The following is a 26,262-nucleotide window of genomic DNA, read 5'->3' as shown; positions in this document are numbered from 1 at the left end:
TTTACTCTAGCTAAACCAAACCAAATTGCAATATCTACTTCAAATTATCTCTGGAACCATTGTGATACGTGACATTCATATTTTTAAGATACACACACCTTATAGAAACACTGCACACACAGTCTGAACTAACGTTGACGTTACTTAGGCTTTTATATATAAAGTATAAATATGAATACATATTACATTCAATTTTATTCCGAAGAAGTTACAGACTTAGACTCAAATGGGGCACCTGCACTAGAGAAAAGTAATTAAGAAGAAGAAGACCAAAGACACATTTCAATATTTGTGCTCTTTATTGTGGTTTTACCTGAACAGCCGTACTGTAGTAACATTTTGATATCAATAAAATGCAACACTGAATAGAAAATACCTTTAAATCAGTGACGGGTATAGGATATGTAATCCTTAATCTAAAAAAGTTTTACATTCCAACCGAATTTAGTCCTTGACCTGCACATAATCAGATTCTTGATTACCTGGAGATGGCAAAATAGAATACGACATGTATCATTAAAAGCACAAATAACATCATAATGCAAAGACTCCAACACATGAAGAATAAATCATTTTCATACTTAACTCAGCAATGTAGTGATATAGTATAGATATGATGCATTAAAGGCTGCACATGAAAACCTAAAAGCTACATTGCCCACTTTATAATTATCATTCCAGACATGCTTTTAACATGTTGTCATAACAACAAGACCTGCCTCAGCAGAATGTAGTTTTACAGGTCGTCGAAAAAGTCTTCTCCAGATTCAATCATCTGTGTCAGTGCGCTCAGTATCAGTGTATCAATGTCATCATTTGTGTTGAGCTCTTCATGGTAGTTCTTCACAGGAAAGATGCGGCTCTGTGGAACACCCAGCACGCCACTCACCTCCTCCATCTACATTTAAGAATTTGACATTTAATAAATGAAAGTGCTGATCAAAGAAGATTGTGATGTTACAAAATTACAATGTAAAACAAAATGATATTCAAACTTGAATTACAGTTGTCTAAAACAAAATTACCAATAGAAACTTACCTTTTTCTTCAGGTAGTTGCTCTTATACACGTTCCTTATATCCTTGCCGACCTCTGGACAGGCTTCATCAATTTTGGTGAGAATAGCAATTTCGGGAATCCCTGCCAATACAGAGCAGAATCAGTCAAAAATAATCTCAGGTTATTTTTATTTGATTAGAATTATAATATATTAAACATAATTATAAAATACGATATATACAATTGAATTTGTTATTTCAATATCCAACCCTTACCCATGTCCCTGGCTGCAAGTCTGACTTCCCTCAACTTTTTCACATCCTCAGTCGGTAACTGTAATGTGGCATTATCATTCTGCAATCCTGCTATGTTGCCAGGGATGACGCAAACCAGAACATGAACTCTGTCATTTAGAGAAGGGTCGCTGTTGTAGTGTTGGTCATCTTCAGACAAGGCAGAGACAGGGTTGAACTGGAAAACAATGTTAAATCACATTTTAAAAAAGTCAATTGGAGTGCACAAATACAGTAGTTTTTCAATTGGAGCCTCGTTTGGTTTTCCATATTTCATGTGAAAAAATTGATAGTAGAAAATGACCACAATGTGGGATTGTTTTACTCAAAGTAAAGGTAAGGTTTACAGAATTCAGTTGTACCTTGTAACCATCCTTCACGTGTCCCTTCATAGCCAGTTTGACGTCTTCCACACAAACTCCTCTTCCTTCATCCCTCTCAAGGCCCATGATGTCATTGAAGACAAAAGGGTAATGTGTCCCTGGCTCTCCTTTTCGGATTTTGTAGGCTTTGTACTGTAAGACATGAAAGTGCTGTTATAATGACATGGTAATTTGGTTTCCCTAGATGTCAGAACATAACATCAGTAGTCTAGTAGCTAACATAACATCATTTCACGAAACAGAAAACAATAAAAAAAATACAAATACAAAACAAATACAACATTTTAAAAATCAAAAATACAATTAAAAGACAGTCTTTTTTTACAACACAACATTGTATGTGGAATGAATCTCTTGATAGGGGGGAGATAGAGTGATGACACGTGTTCACAGACCACAAGCCAGATTCAAATTTGCATCTTCCTCAGCAGGGACTGAGCCTCAGCACACCGTGCACCATGCAGCTCTGACCACTGAGCCAGATAAAAATATGCATTGTGTTTTTTAATTGTCGTTATGTTTTTTCTTGTTTTTGGGGATTCTTACTGTTTTGGTGAAGCTCTCGCCACCGATCGAATCTGTTTTAGCTCGATCAGTTATTTTGCCTCGTAAAACACTTTCCACAGAGTTGATGAAGCTGGACTTGCCAGCACCAACAGGTCCATAAACCATACATCTGAGCTGGACATCCTCTTTAGAAGGCTGGTATTTCTTCACAATCTGCAGCTCTATCTCATTGTTTCTGTTCAATGGAAAAACATTAGAGAATTTAGATCAAATCATTCTTTGACCGATTAAAATGAGACCACCATGTTTCTAAAAAGTGACAACAAATAGAATAAAAGGCTTAACAAAGGTCAGTCTCAACAAAGGAGTTTTGCTTTAAAAAAGTGTTTCACCAAAGTCACTCACCCCCAAGGTACGCTCCTCCATTCTTTAGTTTGGCTGTTTCCCATGGCTACAAAAATAACTTGTAGAAAAATTATCAATACAATATTTGAGATCAAATATTTCACAACATTTGTTATACTGTATATCGTAAAGCAGTTGTTTTTATAAGTATGTATAATATTTGTAATTCCTCCATTTACAACTTCTCATACTCGCTCAAGTGTGCTGTCCAAGCAAACATTTTATTTTGTATGAATATCTTTAAAAACCTGTTATATTGATTTAGCAGAAAATATAAAACAAATGATTTGTGTTCAAGTTAAAAAGTAGGCAAAATAAATAAACTGAGCACTTTTGACTGTCTGTTTATGATTACTGCACCGTATGTCTAACAGACATTGCAGGTAAAATAAATGATTTCACTTTCCCCTTTCTTTTGTTTAAAGAATAAAGGAGAGTGTAAATGCTCTTCTCTTTGAGTGCAGTCAGGAACAAATACCCTATAATGCATTCTTTGCCTTATGATCAGACTATATTCAAGACCCGGACATCTAAGTGAATCACTAAGCAGCAATCTCTGGTAAAATGACTTATTTTGTATTTATCCAGAGAATGATATACTTCACAGTATCTTTCATTTAATCTATCCACTACAAACAAGCATCGATTTGGCAAATTCAGTTTTTGTGCAGGTTATAAAGAGATTAAATCAAACGGAATAAACACCCAGAGCTAGAAAAATCAAGGTTTATATTAACTTTACTTTTTTTTCTAGCAGCAGCTCTACAAACATTAAAGGTTTGAGATTTTTTTTTAAATACTAACACACATACATTAACTATACATCTATATAACTGTTCTACACTACTACTAAACTGTACTTGAAATTATGATATAACAAGAATATACTGAATTGGGAAGTAATAGAAATCCTCACCTTCAGTTATATGCCTCTCGCCCAAGTGCCTTTCAACTCGACAGGAAAGTATCTTTTATATAATAACAGCTGCTCACTTTCACTTTCTTTTCCAGTTATAGCACACCATGTGACTTAGTGTAAAAGGAATTGCCTTTATCAATGTACAATTTTATGTTTCCTGACTTCATGAAGTAAAGTTGATTTATCTTTAGTGATTCACAAATGACTATATTATACTTTTTTTTAAGTTTCCTTTTCACTAATTTGGCAATATCATTTGACCACAGTTTCTTGGGGAAAAATAAAAAGCAGCGAAAAGTTGTTCATAATCACAAATTGACATTCCTAAACTTGTGAATGTAGAGACATAGTTGCCTTAACTTATCAGTTGTTGAATCCTGCTTAGTGTTATTTACATGTTAGTGTTTTGAGTGAGGACCTGCAGCTATAAATGTTTTAACATCCTTTCGGTTTTTGTCTTTTGTTTTGAAAGAATTTAAATCTGACGCAGGTTAGGCGTGTCACTCATTGAATTAAAATGACACATCCAGTCGAAAACTGCGGTCAAACCAGCCGCCCCTGTATTTCGAATGCGCGATTAGTTACATGTTTACGGTAATGCAATAAAACAACCCTGGGAAGCTGGACGTTTCGTATGTGCAGGAACACTTCCGGTGAGGATTTCAAATTAAAGGATGGCATGTGGGTCATTTATATTATCTGCGATTGAGGAACAGGGTAATTTATGAGAATAATGTTAGGACTTATTGCTTCATACACTTGTTGCACAAATACTATGAACTACTTTTACTGTGTACTTCTTGAGAATGGCAAAAGTCCCTCCAGAGAACAAGAAGGAGCATTTTCGTCAACTTTAATTTGGTCTAAAAAACATTTCTTCCATAAGTAGTTTATGAAACTGCCATGTTTGTACTTAATGGTACTACTTGGTACTAATAATATGAACTACTTTTACTGTGTACTTTTTCAGTAATTTGAGTTTCAAAGTCCTCTCCAGAGAACAAGAATGAGCATTTGTGTCAGATTTAATGTGGGATAAAACACATTTCTTCCATGAGTAGTTTATGAAACTGCCATGTTTGTACTTAATACTTCTAGGACTACTTGCAAAAATAATATGAACTACTTTTACTGTGTACTTTTTGAGTAATATGAGTTTCAAAGTCCTCTTCGGAGAACAAGAATGAGCATTTGTGTCAACTTTAATGTGGTCTAAAAAACATTTCTTCCATAAGTAGTTTATGAAACTGCCATGTTTGTACTTAGTTCTTCTAGGACTACTTGCACAAATAATATGAACTAATTTTACTGTGTACTTTTTCAGTAATTTGAGTTTCAAAGTCCCCTCCAGAGAACAAGAATGAGCATTTGTGTCAACTTTAATGTGGTCTAAAAAACATTTCTTCCATAGATATATGACACTGCCATGTTCTTCTGCCCTAGTTGCAGAGAAAGGCTTCTTGGAGTTGGTCCTGATTCATCCCCAGGCACTGCTCATGGAACCATCTTTCACAGGTGTCACACTGTATCTGTAAAATGAAATGAGTGACCATCAAATCTGATACATATTGTCATCGGAAATGATGAAGTAATGAAGTGCAATTGAGAATAATTTTGGCAAAATTAGATTCATGTCAACTTTATTACATGTATCTATAGTCTGTAGCATACTCAACTCAAACACCAGTTTAATATCTGAAAATAACTATATTATGTCTACATTTTCAGTTTCTCAAATAAAAATGTTTTAGGTAGTTATAGGTAGAAGATTTATAGTTCTGGGAAAACCCCATGTTGCATCACTATAATGTAGTTACCTTTTGGTATTCTTAATTGGTCAGTTATGTATACGAGCTGCTTCTCCCTGCTTCCCATATTTTGATAGTGACTTACAGGATGTTGGTGTGTGAAAGAGGACAACAGCAGATAACACACACAAACCTCTTTCCAAGTGGTCCGTTTTACATTAGGAGTGTTGCCTCAAGGTATAACTTGGTTTCCAGGCCTGATCTGGTGGACATGTACCGTCAGTCTCCCAGCGGCGTAGAGTGAGGTGGAGGAACCGCGGGGTGCGCTAATTCAGTGCCCCATATTGCTATTTTCCAAGCTAATGTAGCTTTGTCATATTTGTCAACGCTGCATTGAGGCTATTGTCATCATGTGGGTGGACTTAGATCATGCTTCATGCAGTATGTGGGACTACATGTTGTTAAGGAAGTGTTCTCCGTAGTCAACCATCTGTCTCAGTGCGCTCAGTATCTGCGCATTGATTGGTAGTTCTTCACCAGAAAGATGTAGTTTAGTGGAATGCCATGCAAATGGATGAACCTATCGACCTGTGAAACAGCATTTCAGATGATTAGTAAAGTACAAATACGTGACCGAAGGAGATTGTTGTGCTGAAATTCTGAAAATGCTACTATAACATTACAAGTCCAACAACAACTAGAAAATCCTCGATGGAAACATACCTGTTCCTTCAGGTACACGCTCTTATAGACATTGCTCATATATTTGTTCACCTCAGGACAAGCTTCATTGGTGAGAATAGCGAATTGTGGAATCCCTGTTTAGACAGAAACATTATTATTATTTTAAGCAATTGTTTTACTGGTATTTTGAATCATTAACAATATGACAACAGAAATCCACACACAGTCATAACGTAATGAAATGTATATAAATACATTTCATTGAATTGAATACAAAAGATATGTATATAGCACCAAGTTATCTAAGCGCACTTTTTATATAGAGCAGGTCTACACTGTGCTCTTATATTATCTACACAGTCCAAACACTTCCAGAGTCAAAACCACTGTGATGTCTGTTCTTACCCATATCACTGGTTACTAGTCTGACATCTCTGATCTTCTTCACAACTTCATCAGTTAATACAAATATTGGGTGGGCGGTGGTGGCGAAGTCCATAGGGACTTGGCTTGGCAACTGGAAGGTCACCAGTTCAAGTCCTGGAAAGACCAAGTGCTACCGAGGTGTCCCTGAGCCAGGCACCGTTCCTATACACTGCTCCCCGGGCGCCGTACATAATGGCAGCCCACTGCTCCTAACACTAGGATTGGTCAAATGCAGAGAAACCGTTTTGTTACATAGTACCTGTACTGCGTAATGACAATAAGTTGAATCTTCTTCTTCATATTGAGCCGGCAGGGAAGACACAAACCAGAGCGTGGACCTTTTCATCCAGAGTGGGACTTGAGATGTAGTCTTTATCACCCTCGTTCAAGGGTTTTAATAAACTAAAGAAATAGTTTAAAAAAACTAACGGTTAAATTGGTGCAATTACATTTATTTAACTCATTTAATTTTAAGTGTGGAATGCAAACAGAATAAAAATAATAATAAAGGCGAAAAGTGAAATAATGTCAGAGTTCAAAGGGTTTTACCTTGTAACCTTCTGTCACATGTCCCCTCAGGGCCAGTTTGATGTCATCGAAAAGGAAAGAGTAAAATGCTCGGTCTTTTCGGATTTTAAACGTTTTATACTGTAAAGCTAAATGTGTGGTTATTTGCATTATTTTAATAATTCACAGCTAAGGGTGCAATATAAAAAGTTAAAACAGCATTACTACTTCAGAGTAAACATGAGGGTATATTGGATTAAATTCTGAGTTTCTACCTTAACGGTTACCAAAAAATAACAATGCAATATACTTGCTTCTTATCTTATTCTTGGTTGCAATGTACATTAAGCTAAGTAAGCACAAATCTGAACAAAGAATGAACATAGAACAAGGAATAAATATTGATTGGGTAATGTAAATGATTTGCAATAGATCAGGTATGGGATTATGAGAGCTTTATAGGAGAGTATGAGAACACATTACTCCAGTTCTAGCCGCTCCGCACACTGGCTTCCTGTTTCTTTTAGGATTGATTTGAACGGGCAAGGTCCAAGTTATATTTTTAACTCCCTTGTAAGCTACAAGTCATCAAGAACACTGCGATCCTCTGCTGCTGGTTTTTTACAAGTTCCAAAAAACAGCGTTACAAATACATTTGGTAACGCAGCTTTCATTAACTTTGCCCCAAAGCTATATTGAAAAAAATACGTGTAGAAATCAGGGAAGCCAGCTCGGTGGAAGTCTTTAAAAAAAAACTCAAAACACATTTGTACAATTTAGCCTTTTAGGAAGCCAACTCCTGCTATCTGCTGCACTTTCTCAATGCGTTGCGATGCATTTTAACCGTGAAATGTCTATGTGAAGCACTTTGGACTGCACTTGTTGTATGAAAGGTGCTATATAAATAAAGATTATTATTATTATTATTATAGAGGGTGCAGGAATCATATTTGACAGAGATGATGAAAAAACCACACAAATACATCCCTGGAAAAATGTATTTCTCGATCTCAATCTTACCTTTGTGGTAAAGCTCTCTCCAGAGATTGAATCCGTCATAACTCGACCGGTAACTCTGCCACGTAAAGTGCTTTCGACAGAGTTGATGAAGCTCGACTTGCCAGCACCGACTGGTCCATAAAGCAGAATTCTGAGATTTTTCACTTCTTTGTTACGAGGATGGTAAGACTTCATGAAATCAAGATTTTCCTTGTTGGTGCTTTTAAAACCAAGGCAAGGCAAGTTAATTTATATAGCACCTTTCAACACAAGGCAATTCAAAGTGCTTTACAAAAAATGAAAGACATTAAGAAAATGGCATTTAAAATCAGTCATTAAAAAGAAAAGATAATAAAATAAACATTTAAAGAAAAATACATGGATAAAAGTTACAGTGCAGTTTAAGATGTGAATAGTTCAATTAAAAGCAGCGGCAAAAAGAAAAGTCTTTAACAAAGAAACAACATTGTAATTAGGGGTGCACCGAATGGGAAATTCTTGGCCGAAACCGATACCGAAAATAGGAAACAGTTGGCCGAAAACCGAATGCCGAAAGGCCGAAAATGATTAATAGAAATATATATATATAATGTATACATTTTTTACCAATGTTGTTCAGCTACCTGATTATGGAAATAGACATGATTATGGCAAAACTTAACTTAAATAATAATCACTATTATGGGTCCATAAAACATTTATTCAGCACTTTTGAATGCATACAGTACATTTATATATGTCATGTATTATTGCTAAAAAACATTATATCGCAGTCTTAGTGTCGCCAACTCGTTTCTAATATGCAAAGACAACAAATTCGTCTATGATGTATTTTCGATCAGACGAGATCTCTCTCCCCCTTGTGTGTGCGAGGGGGCGGGGCAGTTTACACACACGCAGCTGCTACATGCAGCGGAGCACACTGCGGAGATGGCGGAGAGAACGCGCTCCGAGGTGTGGTTAAACTTTACCCGTCTCGATGTGGAGAATACTTGTTACCATAAGTGCAATAAGAGTTTAGCATGTAAGCACGAGCAATTTGTCTAAACATTTAGCAAAAGTGCACCGCATGCAGACGGAGGAATGTACCGGGTTCGACCGTCTTTCTAGCAGCTCTGTAGCCCCATCCAGGAGTAACGTTTCCGCGTCAGGTGTTATGTATGCTAGCAGCAACACACGGAGTTAACTACATGATACAAACATGGGTTAATGATTAGAGGTAACTGAGTTATTTAGTTTGTTAAAATTTCAGCTATACTGTTTACAGTCTATCATCAGATTATTTAATACGATTTGTTAAAGGCTCAGGGCAATCTCGATGACAAAGGTCAATGTCCCCCCCCCCCCCTGTGAGCCAGCCGCGAGCATGGTCGCCGCGTCTTTATTACGTCATCACAACAACACGTTATGTTACCAACGTAAGCCTGTTCTGACATTCGGTGATATTTTTCGGCCGAAAGGGCCTTTTTAACCATTTTCGGCCGATAATTTTCGGTGGCCGAATATTCGGTGCATCCCTAATTGTAATAACATAGTGTGTGATTTGTATTACTGAATACACAACATGTGCTAAACAGAAAGTTTCCTTTGTTGAAATCCAGTGAAACAAGGCTGTATATTACATTTAATTAAATACATGCATTTTTTTGTTGAGAATGCTATCATTATCAACATTTTAAATATCTCACAAGCTCAAATTGTGATAGGTCAAGACTTACCTCCTCCCATATCTGTAAAGTAAGAAATGTAAATGTGAATGCATTTAAATACAAAGTTCAAGAGAAATAATTGCATTGCCTAAAATCCAATAAATGGGGCGAAGCCTGCGAGCTAGTTCAGGCAGTAAACTCGAGCACTTATGCTGCATTCATACATAACGCCCCCGTGCCACTCTACAACCAACCAAACAGAGTCTCCTTAATATGCCGCTCTATTTAACCTGCCAGATCTCTCTACACACAGTATCACTCCGCAGCCGCACCCCATCAGTAACGTCCTGATGGTATATGTGTGCGGCACTATATACTACAGACGGTCAACTTGAAAAATCGCTCGCAAATTGTTAACGATTCCGAGCCGCTTTAAAGTACACAAGTAGTACGAGGAACTTAGCGACGCACATAAAGAGGCGACATGGGGTCTGCGGCTGAAAAGATAAACCTGAAAGTTAGACATACGAGTTAAATCACTCAGTGAGGTGTTCTGTCAGAGAGAGTGGTGTTTAGTTTACAGCAGCCTGTGACGGCCAATAATAATGTAAATGTCTTCCTTACTGTAAGCAGTTATGAAATACCTGTTTGTGAAAGGTTATTTGTATTCTTTATTGTTCATATAGAACCCACTGCTTTCTGCTCACTGGTGAGTTAGCCTATGAATGAGTGTTAAGCACATCAGGCTGGCAGCTGTATGGGCATTGCACTATGGTAGCTGTTATTTTCACATTGTTAATCATGAGCAATGCATCCTTACATTGTTGGATGTGGACTGTGAGGTGTTATAGAATTGTACTCTGGAAAGCTTTTAAAGGCAACAAAATAAACGGCATGATGGGATGTGCAGTACCAAATATGTAAAGCACTTTTTTGTTAATGTATGATTTGCTGCATATAAGGAATAAAACAAAAATCCTCTGTCGTACCATATTGAAGTATCATTATTTTTGCATCGTGTTGAATCGCATCGTATCGCACCAAATCGCATAATGTTGAATCAAATCGTATCGAACTGTATCGCAACAGGGGTGAATCGTATCGTATCGCATCGCCTAGTGTTTCAAATGTATCGTTAATGTATCGTATCGTGGCAACGTATCGAGATGCGCATCGCATCGGCCTCAGTGATGGAGATGCACATCCCTACTCTCCATGCATTGCTTGCTGCTGCTATTGCTGCAGCTACCTCTACACTGTAGGTCGCTGCTGCTTGCCTGCCCCACCACCACCCCAGCTTCCACCCCAGCTTCCACCTGTAGGCTCGGGGGTTATTTAATCATCACTCATCGTGCTATGTATATCTATGGAGTGATGATGCCCGAGCCTAGTCGCCAAACTCAACTATATGCTGCTTCTAATAAACATGTTAAAGAAACACGTGAGTTGTCTGACTGAACTGAAGTTAGGGACTTCTATAGTAAAGACAGTACATGTTTTTATTTTTAATTTTATTGAAGGGATATTGACAAATAAATAAAAAAATATCAAAAGCTAAGTGCAACAGATGGTAGGAAAAACACGACAATTCATAGAAAACATGCAGGATGTTAACAATAGACAAAGGCTAAACAACAAGACAGTATCCTATATGTCTTTCATTTTTTGTAAAGCTCTTTGAATTGCCTTGTGTTGAAAAGTGCTATATAAATAAACTTGCCTTGCCTATATAAAATGATAGTTGAGTTATGTCAAATAAAAAAAAGTATAATAATAATAATAATTTAATCAAACCAAATAAATAAATAAAGTAACATGAAACCTGGAGCTAGAAGAATAAATGTTTATTTTATTTGTATTTCTTGCAGTAAACTAAAGATTCAGAGATTAGTATAATAATCACAGTAACTATACATACATAATAACTGTACTACATTAAAATGATACTCAAAATGATGATAGCATACAGTATGGAGAATTTACTTGGTTGGTAAAACATAAAGTCATTACCTTCACTTATGTGCCTCTTGTTCAAATGCCTTTCAGCTGGACAGTCCTCCTGGTCTGTTTTATAGGTTTGCTTGCTTTCACTTTCTTTTTTGGGTTATAGCCAACCATGTGATCGAAAGGAATTGCCTTTATTTATTTAACACTTAAGTGTTTACTGACCCTATAAATAAAAGTGGATGTCCGCTTAGTTTAGATATCATTTTATGTCTGCCCCTGCAAACTCTATTAACCCCTGAAGTCCTGGGCATTATGACATTCAACCCATCTTACATTGAACTTTTTTACGCCTTTCTGTCTTTCTGTGAAAGCAGTTGCTTGTGCTCTTTTTTTTTTTCTTCAGCTGACAATTGTGGAGTCGGCAGGCCTGAGTTAATTTCTGACTTTTAATTAGACCTACTTGTTAACCTAAAATAAGTTACAGAGTGTATGCATGTTTACCGCAATGCTCGGATCCACCTGGATCGGCATGGTTTTACCCCTACTAACGTCTGGAAAACCAGGTTCTGTGAAATGATCCTAGTATCTGTAATGAGGTGTGTTTGGTAGTTGTGCAATGTCACCTCATGACAGCAGAGGGGAGCGTGGAGTTAATTTTGGATCTCCCAATCCAAATGGGTGGGATGTTTTTATTTAGAGAAATGGTTCACAGTTAATATAGGGCTTAATATAGGGCTTTGTGCATCTCTCGTTACATTGTGAAGATTATTTACCCCCCATCCAATCGTATAAGGTATAGTCCTTGAGTGGTTTTATTTAGTATTCGGCTGTTAAAACTGTATTAGAGAGTGCTTCTGCGGCGAACAACCCATCTAGTGTGTCGCACCACAGGCTGAGAAAGAAACACATTTCCTCAAAGGGCCATTATCTTCCTGTGGAGGGAAAGACTGAACATCTAGGGACTTACCAATGCAAAGTGAAAGCAAAACTTTAAGCTTCCAGAAATGTCAGGGGCTTTTGCTTACAGCCTGCTGTGTGTGTGAGACATTTCTTGTGCTGAATAGTGTCACAAATAGTCATATAATATAGCAAACCTTAGCATCTGTCATGTCAGTCAACTAAACAGTTAACTTTTGCAAAACATAGATTTTACATTCGGATTAAGCAGTATTGTATTTGCAGTTGTCACCATTATTTCAAAAACAAAATTAACCACAGTTCACCTACTTAAATGCATTTGCATCAGCTTTTCAGTGAGTAACTGCTGACAACATCTCTCCTAACAACTTAACTTTGAACTCCAATGGACTGTTTGGACTGATCAAGAACACTTACTCTACTTTATTCTTTGAAACTGTCGCCTTTACAAACTGGAATTTAGATCATAGCCCTACTGCAATTATTTCTGAAAGAGACACCTAATGACTACTTTACACTTAGTCACAACTGAATAAGCATTTACTCTTGACAATATTTTAATCAGAATTACATTAATTATGTAGAACATCAATTGTTACAATAGGGTTCCCTCCAACAACAACAACAGGATAGTTTAATGTTCAGTGTAGGTGTCTAGTTGCAGATCCAACAGCAGGCCTCCACGCCTATAAAGAATGAAATGCATTATAGTATAACCATCTTATACACCCAGTAGAAAGCTGTAGTGATGGTGATTTTCATTAAAACTTACCTCAGCTGTGCTGGATGATAACCACAAATAAGTCTGTTTATAATCATGAGTTGATGTTCATATTCTATTGAGTTGCAAATACATTAGTTGTTTACCTAAGTGTGTGCAGTAGCAGTTGTTGCTGCTTGTTATGTCTTATCTAGTCTCCTTTAGATCATGTGATTTTAAAGAATAACCTCCCACTAAGGGCTGATGGGGTTTGTCAGTGGCAGCCTCTCAAGTTCAAAGTCACAAGTATCACACACCCCACAACAGTTTCTCTTTCTCTCTCTTTAAACGGTGCTTTTGAATTTACTGTGAGACTTTCCTTAAAGTGGCAGTTCACCTTTTGTCCCCAATGTATCTTCAAGAATGTTTTTGACATTATTGCAGAGCAAATGGCTGAAATTCATAAAACATGTGTGTTAAAGGACTCCTATTATGCAAAATGCACTTTTTGATGTCTTTTATACATACATATGTGTCCCCGATGTGTAAGGAGACTCACAAAGTGTCAGACAATACAACCCTTTCTCTTTTCCTCCGTACCCACATCTCTAAAAACGGCGGCACAACGGAGCTGATCCAGATTTGCTGTGGACCCCACGTCATTCAGTAGGATGTCTACGGGAGGGACTTAGAGTTGAAGTTATTATATATATATATATATATAATACATATAATTGCATTGTTCTAGCGGTAAACACTGAATAAAGAACATGTCAAGCTATGTGCTGTATCAGCAACAATGCACAGTGTGTTTTGGAAGCAATATTAGGGATGCACGATAATTATCGGCCCGATAATTATCGGTCCGATATTAGGAATTATGACGTCATCTCGATAAACCCGATACCAGTATTAATAGCCCCGATAATATACAATATATTTTTTGGGTAAAAAAAAAGAAAAAAATACTGCGGTGTGGGTGGATTGGGATGAGGGGCGCTTGTTTTTCACTCGGCTCCTCCCGTTTTGCCAGTAGCCTACTGTGGTATTAGTGGTTTAGGAAGAGGGGAGTTTTTCACAAATCCAGCGCTCCCTAACTCATGCCTGGCTGTGACGTAAATGGTGTGCGGCCGTGAAGCCAGGACAGTAAACAAACATGTCGTCGGTGGTATGGGCGTTGGAGCTATGTGCAACTCAAGGCATATGCTCGAACCGGAGCTGCCTGGACGCTGCAATCATGTTGCGCACTATCCGTGCTGAGTGTGCTGACTTTTCGTACAATGTCCCACTGTCTGGCTTCCTGCATAAAGTCAAGTGCTCGGCGCAGTTGTGGCGAAATGTCGCTCCTCTGTTTTCATTTAAACAGCTCTGTATATCCGTTAGCGCAGCTAGCTAGCACCAGATGCTAACAACAACAATGCACGTAAGGTCTCTCTCTCGCTCGCTCGGGCCACACATACACACACCCTCCCGGTCCTCCAGATGGCCAGTCAGTGCCTGCCGGTGAGCGTGGAAGTGTGGTCTGCCACAAGCGGACGACAGGAGCGGGGCTGTCAGCATCAGCTTGTAGATGGTATTTTAAACTCGATGCGCTCTGAAACTACGGGGCGGCTGAGAAAAACAAATACACATGCGCTAATCGCGTTAAAATAATTAGTGGCGTACATTTTTTTTTATTATCGGTATCGGTCTTGAGAAGCAGAACGTTATCGGTATCGGTTTCAAAAAACCAATATCGTGCATCCCTAAGCAATATGGTCTGTGTTTACATTAGCAAGCATATCTAACACTATATAAGAATATGTGTAAAGAAGCCGGATATAAAGGGTACTGTCCTTGTGGTAAACCCAAGAGAGAAAGCATTTGAGCTCCATACTGTTTCAGAAATAATGCTTGATGTGATTTGGAACATAATATGGTGTTGAATCCAGGGCCGATTCTAGGGTATGTGGGGGCCCTAGGCAACAATTCACTGGGGGCCCCTCGAACCAGCTTTCATCACCATTGTGTTATAAATAATATGACACCAACAAAAAAATTGCTAAATGTAAACAGTTTTTTATTTAACAACTTCGCATTTTTGTTATATTCAAAGTTAGTTATTAGTTAGTAATATGAAAATAAAAGACATACAAAAATGAATAAATCACACATATAAATATAAAGAACAATTAAAACCAGAATAGTTTTCCATTGTAAATCTATGTGAAGTTTTTTCAGTATTCTGCGGAAAGACTATATCTGTGTCTTGTATTGGTCCTCTTGTTACTAGTGCACACTTTTCATTATCATTTAGGACAGTGGTCACCAACCTTTTTAAGCCCAAGATCACCGACCTCGGCCTAGGTCAAAGGCAAGATCTACCTATTGCAGAATTGAGTGAAAAAGACGGCCCAGACAGTGCTTCCAATTTGAGGCCTTTTATAGGCTAATTGCATCTGAATTACTGTTACAATGAAGGCTCCATAATAGTGTTGCACGGTGTACCGATACTTGAAAGGTACCGCGATACCCTGCCGTTAAAAACGTTACGATTCCTCCGTTTCATTAGTATCGGTACTTTAAGAATGACGGGGGAAAGTACTCCGGTGAGAAAGCGTCGTTTTAATAAGAGCCGTGTGTATTCAGCGCTCTGCTTCCACTCCCTGCACTGCAGCCGTGCCTGCAGTCCCTCCCCTCTCAAGCACGCTCTAAGTCCCTCCCCTCTCTCGTGCACACGCTAGCTGCCAGAGCATGTGAGAAAGCGAGAAGCATGGCTGCAAGTGGGAGTGCAACTGCCGCTGCGCCTCGGCTTGTTGACAAAAAAGACGCCAGAAGCGAAAAATTAAAAAGTTGTTTATAGATGATGCTTGATTGTATTTAATACAAATTCTAGTCATTTATTTAATTTATTGTTCTCATTGTTTAAAAGTTTGTGTTATGGTTATGGTTCTGGTGTGAAATAAAGCACAATAATTACATTTAAGACTGTTTCCCTTTTTTTAAGAAAAGTATCGAAAAATAATCGGAATCGCAATTCTTGACTTGGTATCGGTATCGAAACCAAAATGTTGGTATCGTGATAACACTACTCCATAATCAGCTCACGGCATATAGGCAGATTTTTTTTTTTAATATTGAAGTTGAAAGCATCAATCTGGTGCACTTTGAGAGCAACATGAAGAGATCTATGGATACCTCTCTCAGCACCCAGATGAAACAGAACTGTAAACAGATTTTCTTTTTCTTTATGGATATTTTACAAATCACTCCCCTTTTAAACTGTATTCTTGTTTTACTGCCATATAGTATTTCATACCTGTTTTTCATTTATTCTCTTATTGTTTTTATAACTATAATGATCATATGAAGGTGTGCCGCGGAAATAATCTTTTGAATTCTTTCACACACAGTGACGTCACGAGCTACCCACAATGCAACGCGTGCCATATATATATATAAATACGCAATTTTCCTGGAGGTGCTAATATCCTGGAGGCGCTAATATAAACAGCTAGGTAAAGTAGCCAGGCAGAGCGCACTAGGTTTTTTTCTGAATTTTTCTGAATTAACGACAGCGAAGAAATCGCTGCATGTCTTCGGATTACATCTCTGGACTTGAGGGGTGTGCTCTAGGTCATTACCAGCGTAAACTAGAGCTGTGTGGGTTGTCCGATTGCCCTTACAGACTACCTGCAGATGTATGGAAAAACAACTCTAGAAAGTGGCCTTCGGTGGATTTTGGCATCTACGTCTATCTTCTGGAAACACCAGGTGAATACCCCACTTGTCACAATAATATTATCATGCCAATGCATATGTGTGGTATTTTAGAGTTGACTATATTGATTAAGGCAATCGACTATGATATTCTGTATGCACCTCGTGTGAAATGGTTGATACCGGAAGTACGGTGTCGCCCTCGGCCCAAAACCCGTATGTGTGTGTGAAAGAATGGTGCTGGTTCAACCGATCTGAATCGCTTCCTGAAGCAGTCACGTGTTATCGACAGGCAGCGAGGCTTCGTTTGTCATCGATGACGTCACACATACAAGCCTCGATACATGCTTCACAAAAAGCTTCGGGGATTCGGGGAAACACGCTCCGAAGCCTCGACGCAATACGTAACATCACTAATAACTACCACTCTGGAGGCTCTGTTGAGTGAACAGACGCCTCTCGCTACTTGCTCTTTGTTCTATGGTTAACTTGTGTGGTCTGTATTTAGAGTGGTTAGTATTGTGTGACTGTTGCCTTTAGTTTAGCTGTGTTTTGTATAGATTATTTGGTTAGTTGTACCACTTTTAAAGTGAGGTTTTGTTTCGTTCTTTATATTAGTATTTATCAATCAATCAATCAATCAATCAATGTTTATTTATATAGCCCAATATCACAAATGTTACATTTGTCTCAGTGGACTTTACAGTTTGTACAAAATATCAGTATGACAATATGACACCCTCTGTCCTTAGACCCTCACATCGTACAAGGAAAAACTTCCAAAGAAAACCCACAGTTTAAAGGGAAAAATGGGAGAAACCTCAGGGAGAGCAACAGAGGAGGGATCCCTCTCCCAGGACGGACAGACGTGTAATAGATGCCGTGTGTAAATTGAAAAGATAATACATTTGCAACATAGGTAGTCCAATGTTTGGAAATGCATGTGTGTATAATAGGAAAATGAATCCACGAGGATATCCATCCAGGACCTATGATCCAGGACCACAGCCACGACTCAAGATCCAGGGCTCGCGATCCAGGACAGAGGAGCGCAGGATCATCCATGACTCCGGATCCCGGCGTATATTTATTTTCCCTGTAAGCCATTAGACTCCTTTTTTAGAGTCCTCCTTTTGTTTGGTTATCAACCTGTGCCCTTTTGGCCCTTTTGTTCAGGCTGCTTGCCTGCCATTTTGATTCTCCCGTTTATAATAAAACCACTTATAATTATTACCAATTACATACTGGTGTGTGTTGCATTCCTCTTCCCCTAGTTGGGACGTAACAATAATCAAAATGATGAAAGCATAACAAGAATTGCGAAGTGATATAAATCCTCTCCTTCAGTTGTATGTGTCTCTCACCCAAGTGCCTCTCAACTCGAAATGAAAGTCTCTTTTATATGATAACAACTGCTCACTTTCACTTTCATGTTCAGTTATAGCACACCGTGACTTAAAGGAATTGCCTTTATCGATGTACAACTTAATGTTGATTTCTCTTTAGTCATTCTTCACAAATGACAATAGTACACTTAGTCACAACTGAATGACTGGATGCATTTAGTCTGTGTCAGATCCAACAGTAGACCTCTACACCCATTTTAAAAAATGTAATCTGAATGTGACTTTAGAACTTAAACACACTTTCTCATGAGTTTACCCAAATACTATTGAAATACAAAAACATGGTTAGAATGTGAAGTGTGTCCAGTATAACTGTTATATTCTGGTTTGATGGTATCTACAGTTTCCTTTAGATCACGTGATTTAAAAGAATCAGGGGAGAAGGGAGGGGGTGGGCTTGCAGGGCTGCAGCTACGGATGTTTTCTCAACAGCCCCGGTTCTAATTTCCTGCATTGCACTCTGTCATTCTGTGTTATGTGCTGTAGTATTACTCTTAACCTCGAGAAGCGGCAGCAGTATGGAAAAAATAAAAATAATTTATATGTAACAATACATCAAAATTAAATTAGAATGTTTTTTATTAAGATAGCCCTTTGCCCTCAACCTATTCTAAGGGAGTGCTTGTTCTTCCGTCTGTCTGTCTGTGTCTGTGTATTCTCTTGTTCCGATTAACCCAGCCACATTTTTTCTGTTTTGTATCTATATCTACGCCGGGATCCGGAGTCGAGGCTGATCCTCTTGTTGTAGTCCTGTGTCCTAGATCCTCTATCCTGAGTTCTGGATTAAGTCGTGGACTTCGGGTCGTGGCTGAACCTGTCTCTGCGGTCCTGCCTTGGGTCTCGTCATGCTGCTTCCCTGATGGCTTCCACAGGATTGTAGCTGACATCCTCGTGGATTCATCTTCTTATTACAGACACATGCATTTCCTAACATTTGGACTACCTATGCTGTAAAATGTATTATCTCTTCGATTTACACACGGCATCTATTGCTCGTCTGATCGTCCTGGGAGAGGGATCCCTCCTCTGTTGCTCTCCCTGAGGTTTCTCCCATTTTTTCCCCTTAAACTGTGGGTTTTCTCTGGAAGTTTTTCCTTGTACAAATGTGAGGGTCTCAGGACAGAGGGTGTCGTTTTTTCTCATACTGTTATTCTGAACAATCTGTGCTGTTGTATTTGCTGTAAAGTGTCTCTACAATAGGCTATTTTTATTATATGTACAGCACTTTGGCTCGACCAAAAATCGTTTATAAATGTGCTATATAAATATGCTATATAAATATAACTTCATTTGATTTGTTGAACCATTTAATGCAAGCAAAAATAAGAAACACCATGTATTGTTTTTGAGTGTAATCACATGCATGTTTTAAAACCTGACGAGGGTTTTCTTAGAGACAAGTGAAGCTGCTTTGATCTGAATGAGCTGCATATCACAGAACTGCTCTGATCTGTTGTCTTGATTGAAACAATTATGTTTATTATGTCATTTAAAAATATTGATTTTATCATTATTTGATGAATATGATCTGATTACATTAAAACAAATTATATACAAAACACTTTTTAATCAATGACAAGTACAGCATATGTTATCATTATTCTGAACACGTTTCAACCAAATATCATCTTCGACCTATGAATATTCAGATTCTCGATTACCTGCGGCGAAGGCAATATAAATTACCACCTGAATCAAAAGAGCATATAACTAACAATATCACAATGCAAAGAAAACCTCAAATATAGGAAAAATAAAGTATTTTCATACTTTACTCATTATGGTAGAGACACCATCATTTATAGAATATATATGATGCATTACAGGCTGCACAAAAATAACTAAAAGCCATTTTGCCCATTTCATGTAATTATCATTCTTGTTCCCAGGACCTTTTTACATTTAAAAAAAAAAAGAAGACCTGCCTCAGCAGAATGTAATTTTACAGGTCGTTGACAAAGTCTTCTCCAGATTCAATCATCCGTCTCAGTGCGCTCAGTATCAGTGTATCTGTGTCATCATTTGTGTCGATATCTGAGTGGTAGTTCTTCACAGGAAAGATGCAGTTTTGTGGAAATCCCATCCTGCCACTCACCTCCTCAATCTACATTTAAGAATTTGACATTTAAGAAATGAAAGTGCTGATCCAAGGACATGTTGCTGTTAAAATATAACAGTGTAAAACAAAACGATATTCCAACTTGAATTACAGTTGCCTAAAACTAAATTAACACTAGAAACGTACCTTTTTCTTCAGTTGCTTGCTCTTATACACGTTCCTTATATCCTTGTCGACCTCTGGACAGGTTTCATCAATTCTGGTGAGAATAGCAATTTCAGGAATCCCTGGAAAGACAGAGCAAAATCAGATTCAGTTAAAATAAAGTTGGTCAGGTTATTTTACTGTTATTATATTGTATTAGAATTATGATACATTAAATATACTTTTAAAATACAATGTATATAATTGTATTTGTTCATTTATTATCCAACCCTTACCCATGTCCCTGGCTGCAAGTCTGACTTCCCTCAACTGTTTCTCGAAATCCTCAGTCAGTAACTGTGATGGGTTATCATCATTCTGAAATCCTGCTATGTTGCCAGGGATGACGCAAACCAGAACATGAACTCTGTCATTTAGAGAGGGGTCTCTGTTGTAGTGTTGGTTATCCTCAGAGATGGGAGAGAGAGGATTGAACTGGAAAACAATGTTGAATACGAAATAAAAATACATTTGCATGCACAAATACAATAGTTTCTAATGGAGTCTCGTTAGTTTTCCATAATTCACATTTCATACATTCCATCCATAATATTGATAGTAGAAAATGACCACAATGTGGGATTGTGTTGTACCAAGTTGTACCTGGTAACCATTCTTCACGTGTCCCTTCATGGCCAGTTTGACGTCTTCAACACAAACTCCTTTTCCTGCATCCCTCTCAAGGCCCATGATGTCATTGAAGACAAAAGGGTAATGTGTCCCTGGTACTTTTTGGATTTTGTACTCTCTGTACTGTAAGACAAAAAAAACGCCGTTATGGTTGCCCTAACGTTTAAAACATAACATAATTTCACAAAATAGAACATATAACAAAAAAACACAAATTAACATAAAAAAAAACCCAACTTAAAATCAAATACCACATTTTAAAAATCCAAACAACATTTAAAAAACGCAAATTGTAATGCAATAATGGGGGGGGGGTGGCAGATTATCCGGTTTATTTGAGAATCAGCCTCTTGATAGGGGGGAGATAAAAAGAAGACATGTATTAACAAACCACAAGCCAGATTCAAACTCTCATCAGCAGGGACTGAGCCTCAGAACATGGAGCACCAGCTCTAACCACTGAGCCAGAGAAAAATATGTTCTGTGTTTTTTAATTGTTGTTGTGTCTTGTGAAATGCTTTCAGGGATTCTTACTTTTGTGGTGAAGCACCCCTGGAAGTGTGCATCTGCAGCAGCTCGATGAGTTATTTTGCCTCGTAAAACACTGTCCACAGAGTTGATGAAGCTGGACTTGCCAGCACCAGCAGGTCCATAAAGCATTAATCTGAGCTGGACATCCTTTTTAAAAGGCTGGTAATCGTTCACAATCTGTAAATCTCTCACTTTGTTTCTGTTCAATGGAAAAACAATAGACTTTAGTTTAGATCAAATTATTATCAGTTTTGTATAATGGTGTCACTGAGACCCAAGATAAGAAACCAACATGATTATAAAAAGTGACAACAAACAGAAAAGATTGCATAACAAAGGTGGGTCTCAACAAAGGAGTGTGCAGGTTCATAATTGTGCTTTTAAAAAGTGTTATTTGAATAAAACACTAAACACCAGAGACACCACACTGAAAAATGAACTCACCCCCAAGGCATGTTCCTCCATTCGTGAGGCAGAACTGAAAAGTAAAGTGAACATTTGCAGTAAAACCTTAGTCCCATTTTGATTGATTTCATCTATTAGGCAATGTTTAGAATATTTTTGCATTACTTACCTTTTGGAGAAGGTGGGGGGGGGGGGAGGTGGGGGGGTCGAGTTTCCCATGGCTTCAACAACAAATTGTTGTAAAAACATTATCAATACAACATTTGAGATAAAATATTTCACAATATTCATCATGTATAGCAAAGTATTATTATAATTGTGTAAAGTATTGTAAATCCCTTTGTTTTGCAACTTCTCATACTGACTCAAATATGCTGCACAGGAACACTTTTTATAATTTATTAATATCTTAAAGTCTGCTGAATTGTTACTGCAGAAAATATACAACAAATACAGTTTGTTCAATTTAAAAGGTACAAAGGTAAAATAACTAAAAACTGTAAAACATTTTTACTTTAGAGTAGTGTTATCTTAAACCCTTTAAATAAGTCGTTTTAAAATAGACTTGAAATATTTTGTTTATCTACAATTTCAGTGCAACTGCGTAACTCTGTTTATGTTTACTGCACCAATATGTCTAACAGACATTTAAGGCAAGGCAAGGCAAGTTTATTTATATAGCACTTTTCAACACAAGGCAATTCAAAGTGCTTTACAAAAAATGAAAGACATTAAGAAAAGGGCATTTAAAATCAGTCATTAAAAAGAAAAGCTAATCAAATAAACATTAAAAGAAAAAATACATGGATCAAAGTTACAGTGCAGTTTAAGATATGAATAGTTCAATTAAAAGCAGCGACAAAAAGAAAAGTCTTCAGCCTGGATTTAAAAGTAGTCAGAGTTGCAGCGGACCTGCAGGTTTCTGGGAGTTTGTTCCAGATATTTGGAGCATAATAACTGAACGCTGCTTTACCATGTTTAGTTCTGACTCTGGGGACAGAAATCATTGCATGCCCTGGTGGATAGAAATTCAGAGGCTACTGACACTAAGGTAAAATAAGGTAAAATACATTATTTCACTTATCCCCTTTCTTTTATTTAAAGAACAAACATGAGTGTTAATGCTCTTCTCTTTGAGTGCAGTCAGGAACAAATACCCTATAATGCTTTATTTGCCTTATGATCAGACTATATTCAAACCAAGACCCGGATATCTAAGTGAATCACGAAACAGCAATCTCTGGTAAAATGACTTATTTTGTATTTACTATATCCAGAGAAATTATGTTTCATTTAATCTTGCTCACTACAAACAAGCAGCGTTTTGACAAATTCAGTTTTTGTGCAGGTTATAAAGAGATTAAATAAAACCAAATAAACCCCCAGAGCTAGAAAAATATAGGTTTATATATATTTCCTTTTTTTCTAAGTGCAGCTCTACAAAACATTAAAGGTTTGAAATAAAAATAATGTTAACATACATACAGTAATTATCTCTATATCTGTGTTACACAAAAAGGATAACTATAATCAAAATGATGATAGCATAACAATAATTGGGAAATAATATAAATCCTCACCGTTATGTGTCTCTCACCCAAGTGCCTCTCGACTCGACAGGAAAGTATCTTTTATACAATAACAGTTGCTCACTTTCACTTTCGTTCCCGGTTATAGCACACATGTGACTTAAAAGGAATTGCCTTTATTAATGTACAATGTTATGTTTACTGACCTCCTGAGGTAAAGTTGATTTATCTTTAGTGATTCAAAAATGACTATTGATCTTTTTTTTTAAGTTTCCTTTTCACTACTTTGGTAATATCATTTGACCACAGTTTCTTGGGGAAAAATAAAAAGCAATGAAAATATGGAATAATCACAAGTTGACGTTCCTAAACTTGAAACTTGTGAATGAGACATAGTTACCTTAACGTGTAAGTTGTTGCTCAGTGTTATTTACATTGTAGTGTTTTGTGTGAGGACCTGCAGCTATAAATGTTTTATTGTCTTAAATCTGATGCAGGATGGATGTGTCACACATTGAACGGATATGAACACTTCCTGTTGAAAATAAGCTAGAAAAACCCTCCAGATTGCCCCAGTTCAAAGGTGTTAGCAGTTTTGGATTAGCAATGGATCCAAAATAATTCTATATAGATGCTGAGGTGACTATTTTCGGACAAATTCCCATTTTTGTTTCCCAGAGAGCCGAGTGGCAGTACCTGCTGCAGTACTATGAAGCTCAATATCCATCTGAACTCTATTGTTGCATGTATTCTCTCTATCGCCTAGCACAGACCCACCCATTGACTTATCAAAACATGTCACCAGTATTCCTGCCGATAGATAGAGGGTCAAGTGATTGCATGTGGTCCTCTGCCCATGCACCATCCAACTGTGCATCCCCTCTGAGAGGAACAGGCTGTGGTCTCTGTGTTATTGATTGGTTGATGAACAGTGTTCTTCCTATTGTCTTATGAAGCCCTCGCTCTCTCTAAGCAGTGACATGAGCAGAGACCTCCATGTTGCTGTGGTGTTTTACGGCTTAGTGCTTCACTTATAAGAGCAGGTCTATGAACAGTAGATTACAATCACTACCGAGGCAGGTGATATTAGGAGTTATTAGAGGATTAGAGTTAGGGGTCCAGTAAAAGGAGAGCATTGAAACACTTCCATATTTTTTCTATCACAACATCATAATCCTTTCTATAACAAAAAAAACAAGTGGTGGATATCACAGTCCTCATTTTCTATGTTAGATTGTCTCTTCTTGTTTAAGGCCTTCCTCTTTTAATTTACTTAAATGTAGTTTTAATGATATGTTATATTCACACTTGTATACTATATAGGGTTAGTGTTAGGGATTATAAGTGATTATATATGATTTATTTTATAGATTTTAGACAACAAATAGAAACAATTGCATAACAAAGGTCAGTCTCAACAAAGGAGTGTGCAGGTTCATTGTTGTGCTTTTAGAAAGTGTTATTTGAATAAAAGCCACTAAACACCAGAGACACCACACATTGAAAAATAAACTCACCCCCAAGGAACGTTCCTCCATTCGTGAGGCAGAACTGAAAAGTAAAGTAAACATTTGCAGTAAAACATTAGTCCCATTTTGATTGATTTGATCTATTAGGCAATATTTTGAAACATTTGGAGTTACGTAAGTCTTGGAGAATATGGGGGAGGGGGGGGATTCGTTGACAAAGTATTTTCCAGATGTAATCATCCTTCTCAGTGCGCTCAGTATCAGTGTATCAGTGTCATCACTTGTCTCGAGTTCTGAGTGGTAGTTCTTCACAGGAAAGATGCAGCTTGGTGGGAAACCCAGCACGCCACTCACCTCCTCATTCTACATTTAAGAATTTGACATTTAATAAATGAAAGTGCTGATCCAAGGAGATGTTGCTGTTACAATATTACAGTGCAAAACAAAATGATATTCCAACCTTAATTACAGATCTCTACAAACTAAATTACAGACAGAAACTTACCTTTTTCTCCAGGTACTTGCTCTTATACACGTTCCTTATATCCTTTCCAACCTCTGGACAGGTTTCATCAATTTTGGGGAGAATAACAATTTCGGGAATCCCTGCCAAGAAAAAGGAGAAACAAGATTAAGTTCAAATCATGTTGGTCAGGTTATTTAAATATGATATATGTTATGTATCTTAATATATTATTTATAAGTATAATTGATCATTTATAATTGTATGTATTATTTTAAAAGCCTAACCCTTACCCATGTCCCTGGCTTCAAGTCTGACTTGCCTCAACTTTTTCACAGAATCATCCTGCAATCCTGCTACTGCATGCTGCCAGGGATGATGCAAACCTGAACATGAACTCTGTCATTTAGAGAGGGGTCTCTGTTGTAGTCTTGGTTATTTGCAGACAGGGTAGAGATAGGATTGAACTGGAAAACAATGAAAACTTATATCAAAAAATGACACTTGAATGGACAAATCCAATAGTTTCTAATGGAGCCTAGTGTTTAGAGTCGGAGAGGTCCTGATAATTTATTCCGGTAAATTACTCTGACCTACTAATTGACCTGACCGAAGTTGAGTCTGTAAGGTTGCTGCTTGGCTCAGATCCACCAACGTCAGCAAGATCTCACCTCTATTAACTTCCCGAAGAACCTAGGTTCAATTAACTGCTGTTTCAATTCAGACAACTCTTTTTTAATCTGTTTAAGGGATCCCGAAGGATTTTGATATCAGTAAATGGAG

At 37.5% G+C, this 26,262-nt stretch overlaps 2 protein-coding genes and 1 long non-coding RNA gene across 8 annotated transcripts in view; all 3 read right to left on the bottom strand.

Moving 5' to 3' along the window:
• Positions 1-280: 280 nt before the first annotated feature.
• Positions 281-4,329, bottom strand: LOC117554456 (interferon-induced protein 44-like). 2 transcript variants are annotated; one of them, XM_034228895.1, is made up of 7 exons: positions 3,504-4,329; positions 2,588-2,645; positions 2,222-2,417; positions 1,655-1,807; positions 1,275-1,470; positions 1,040-1,140; positions 281-898 (listed from the first exon to the last, which is right to left on the bottom strand). In XM_034228895.1, the coding sequence occupies exons 2-7, from the start codon at positions 2,629-2,631 to the stop codon at positions 737-739; spliced, it is 852 nt and encodes a 283-aa protein (XP_034084786.1). In that variant the 5' UTR covers positions 2,632-2,645; positions 3,504-4,329; the 3' UTR covers positions 281-736. The 2 variants fall into 2 exon arrangements, with proteins under 2 accessions (XP_034084786.1, XP_034084787.1); XM_034228896.1 differs by lacking the exon at positions 3,504-4,329 and having other exon boundaries at positions 2,588-3,461.
• A 537-nt stretch (positions 4,330-4,866) lies between these two features.
• On the bottom strand, positions 4,867-13,287 carry LOC117554455. Of its 3 annotated transcripts, XR_004570276.1 has the most exons (8): positions 13,157-13,287; positions 11,530-13,070; positions 9,589-9,600; positions 7,892-8,090; positions 6,344-6,579; positions 5,978-6,072; positions 5,448-5,842; positions 4,867-5,035 (listed from the first exon to the last, which is right to left on the bottom strand). It is a non-coding gene; the product is annotated as an uncharacterized LOC117554455 (long non-coding RNA). The 3 variants fall into 3 exon arrangements; XR_004570275.1 differs by having other exon boundaries at positions 6,344-8,090; XR_004570278.1 differs by lacking the exon at positions 6,344-6,579.
• Positions 13,288-19,736: 6,449 nt separating this feature from the next.
• The window catches only part of LOC117554470 (interferon-induced protein 44-like), a 38,181-nt gene continuing 31,655 nt past the window's right edge, over positions 19,737-26,262 (bottom strand). For 2 of the 3 annotated variants that reach the window (XM_034228915.1, XM_034228916.1), the window contains one exon: positions 19,737-20,293. In XM_034228915.1, the coding sequence (XP_034084806.1) occupies positions 20,132-20,293 (162 nt within the window). In that variant the 3' untranslated portion in view covers positions 19,737-20,131. Of the gene's footprint in view, positions 20,294-20,434; positions 20,536-20,688; positions 20,888-21,055; positions 21,206-21,616; positions 21,813-25,064; positions 25,157-26,262 lie in introns of those variants that run through there. The other variant, XM_034228918.1, reaches the window with a different exon arrangement.

This window comes from Gymnodraco acuticeps, unplaced genomic scaffold (genome assembly GCF_902827175.1).
Source record: "Gymnodraco acuticeps unplaced genomic scaffold, fGymAcu1.1, whole genome shotgun sequence".
Lineage (NCBI taxonomy): Eukaryota > Metazoa > Chordata > Actinopteri > Perciformes > Bathydraconidae > Gymnodraco > Gymnodraco acuticeps.
This window is presented reverse-complemented; position numbering and strand designations above follow the sequence as displayed.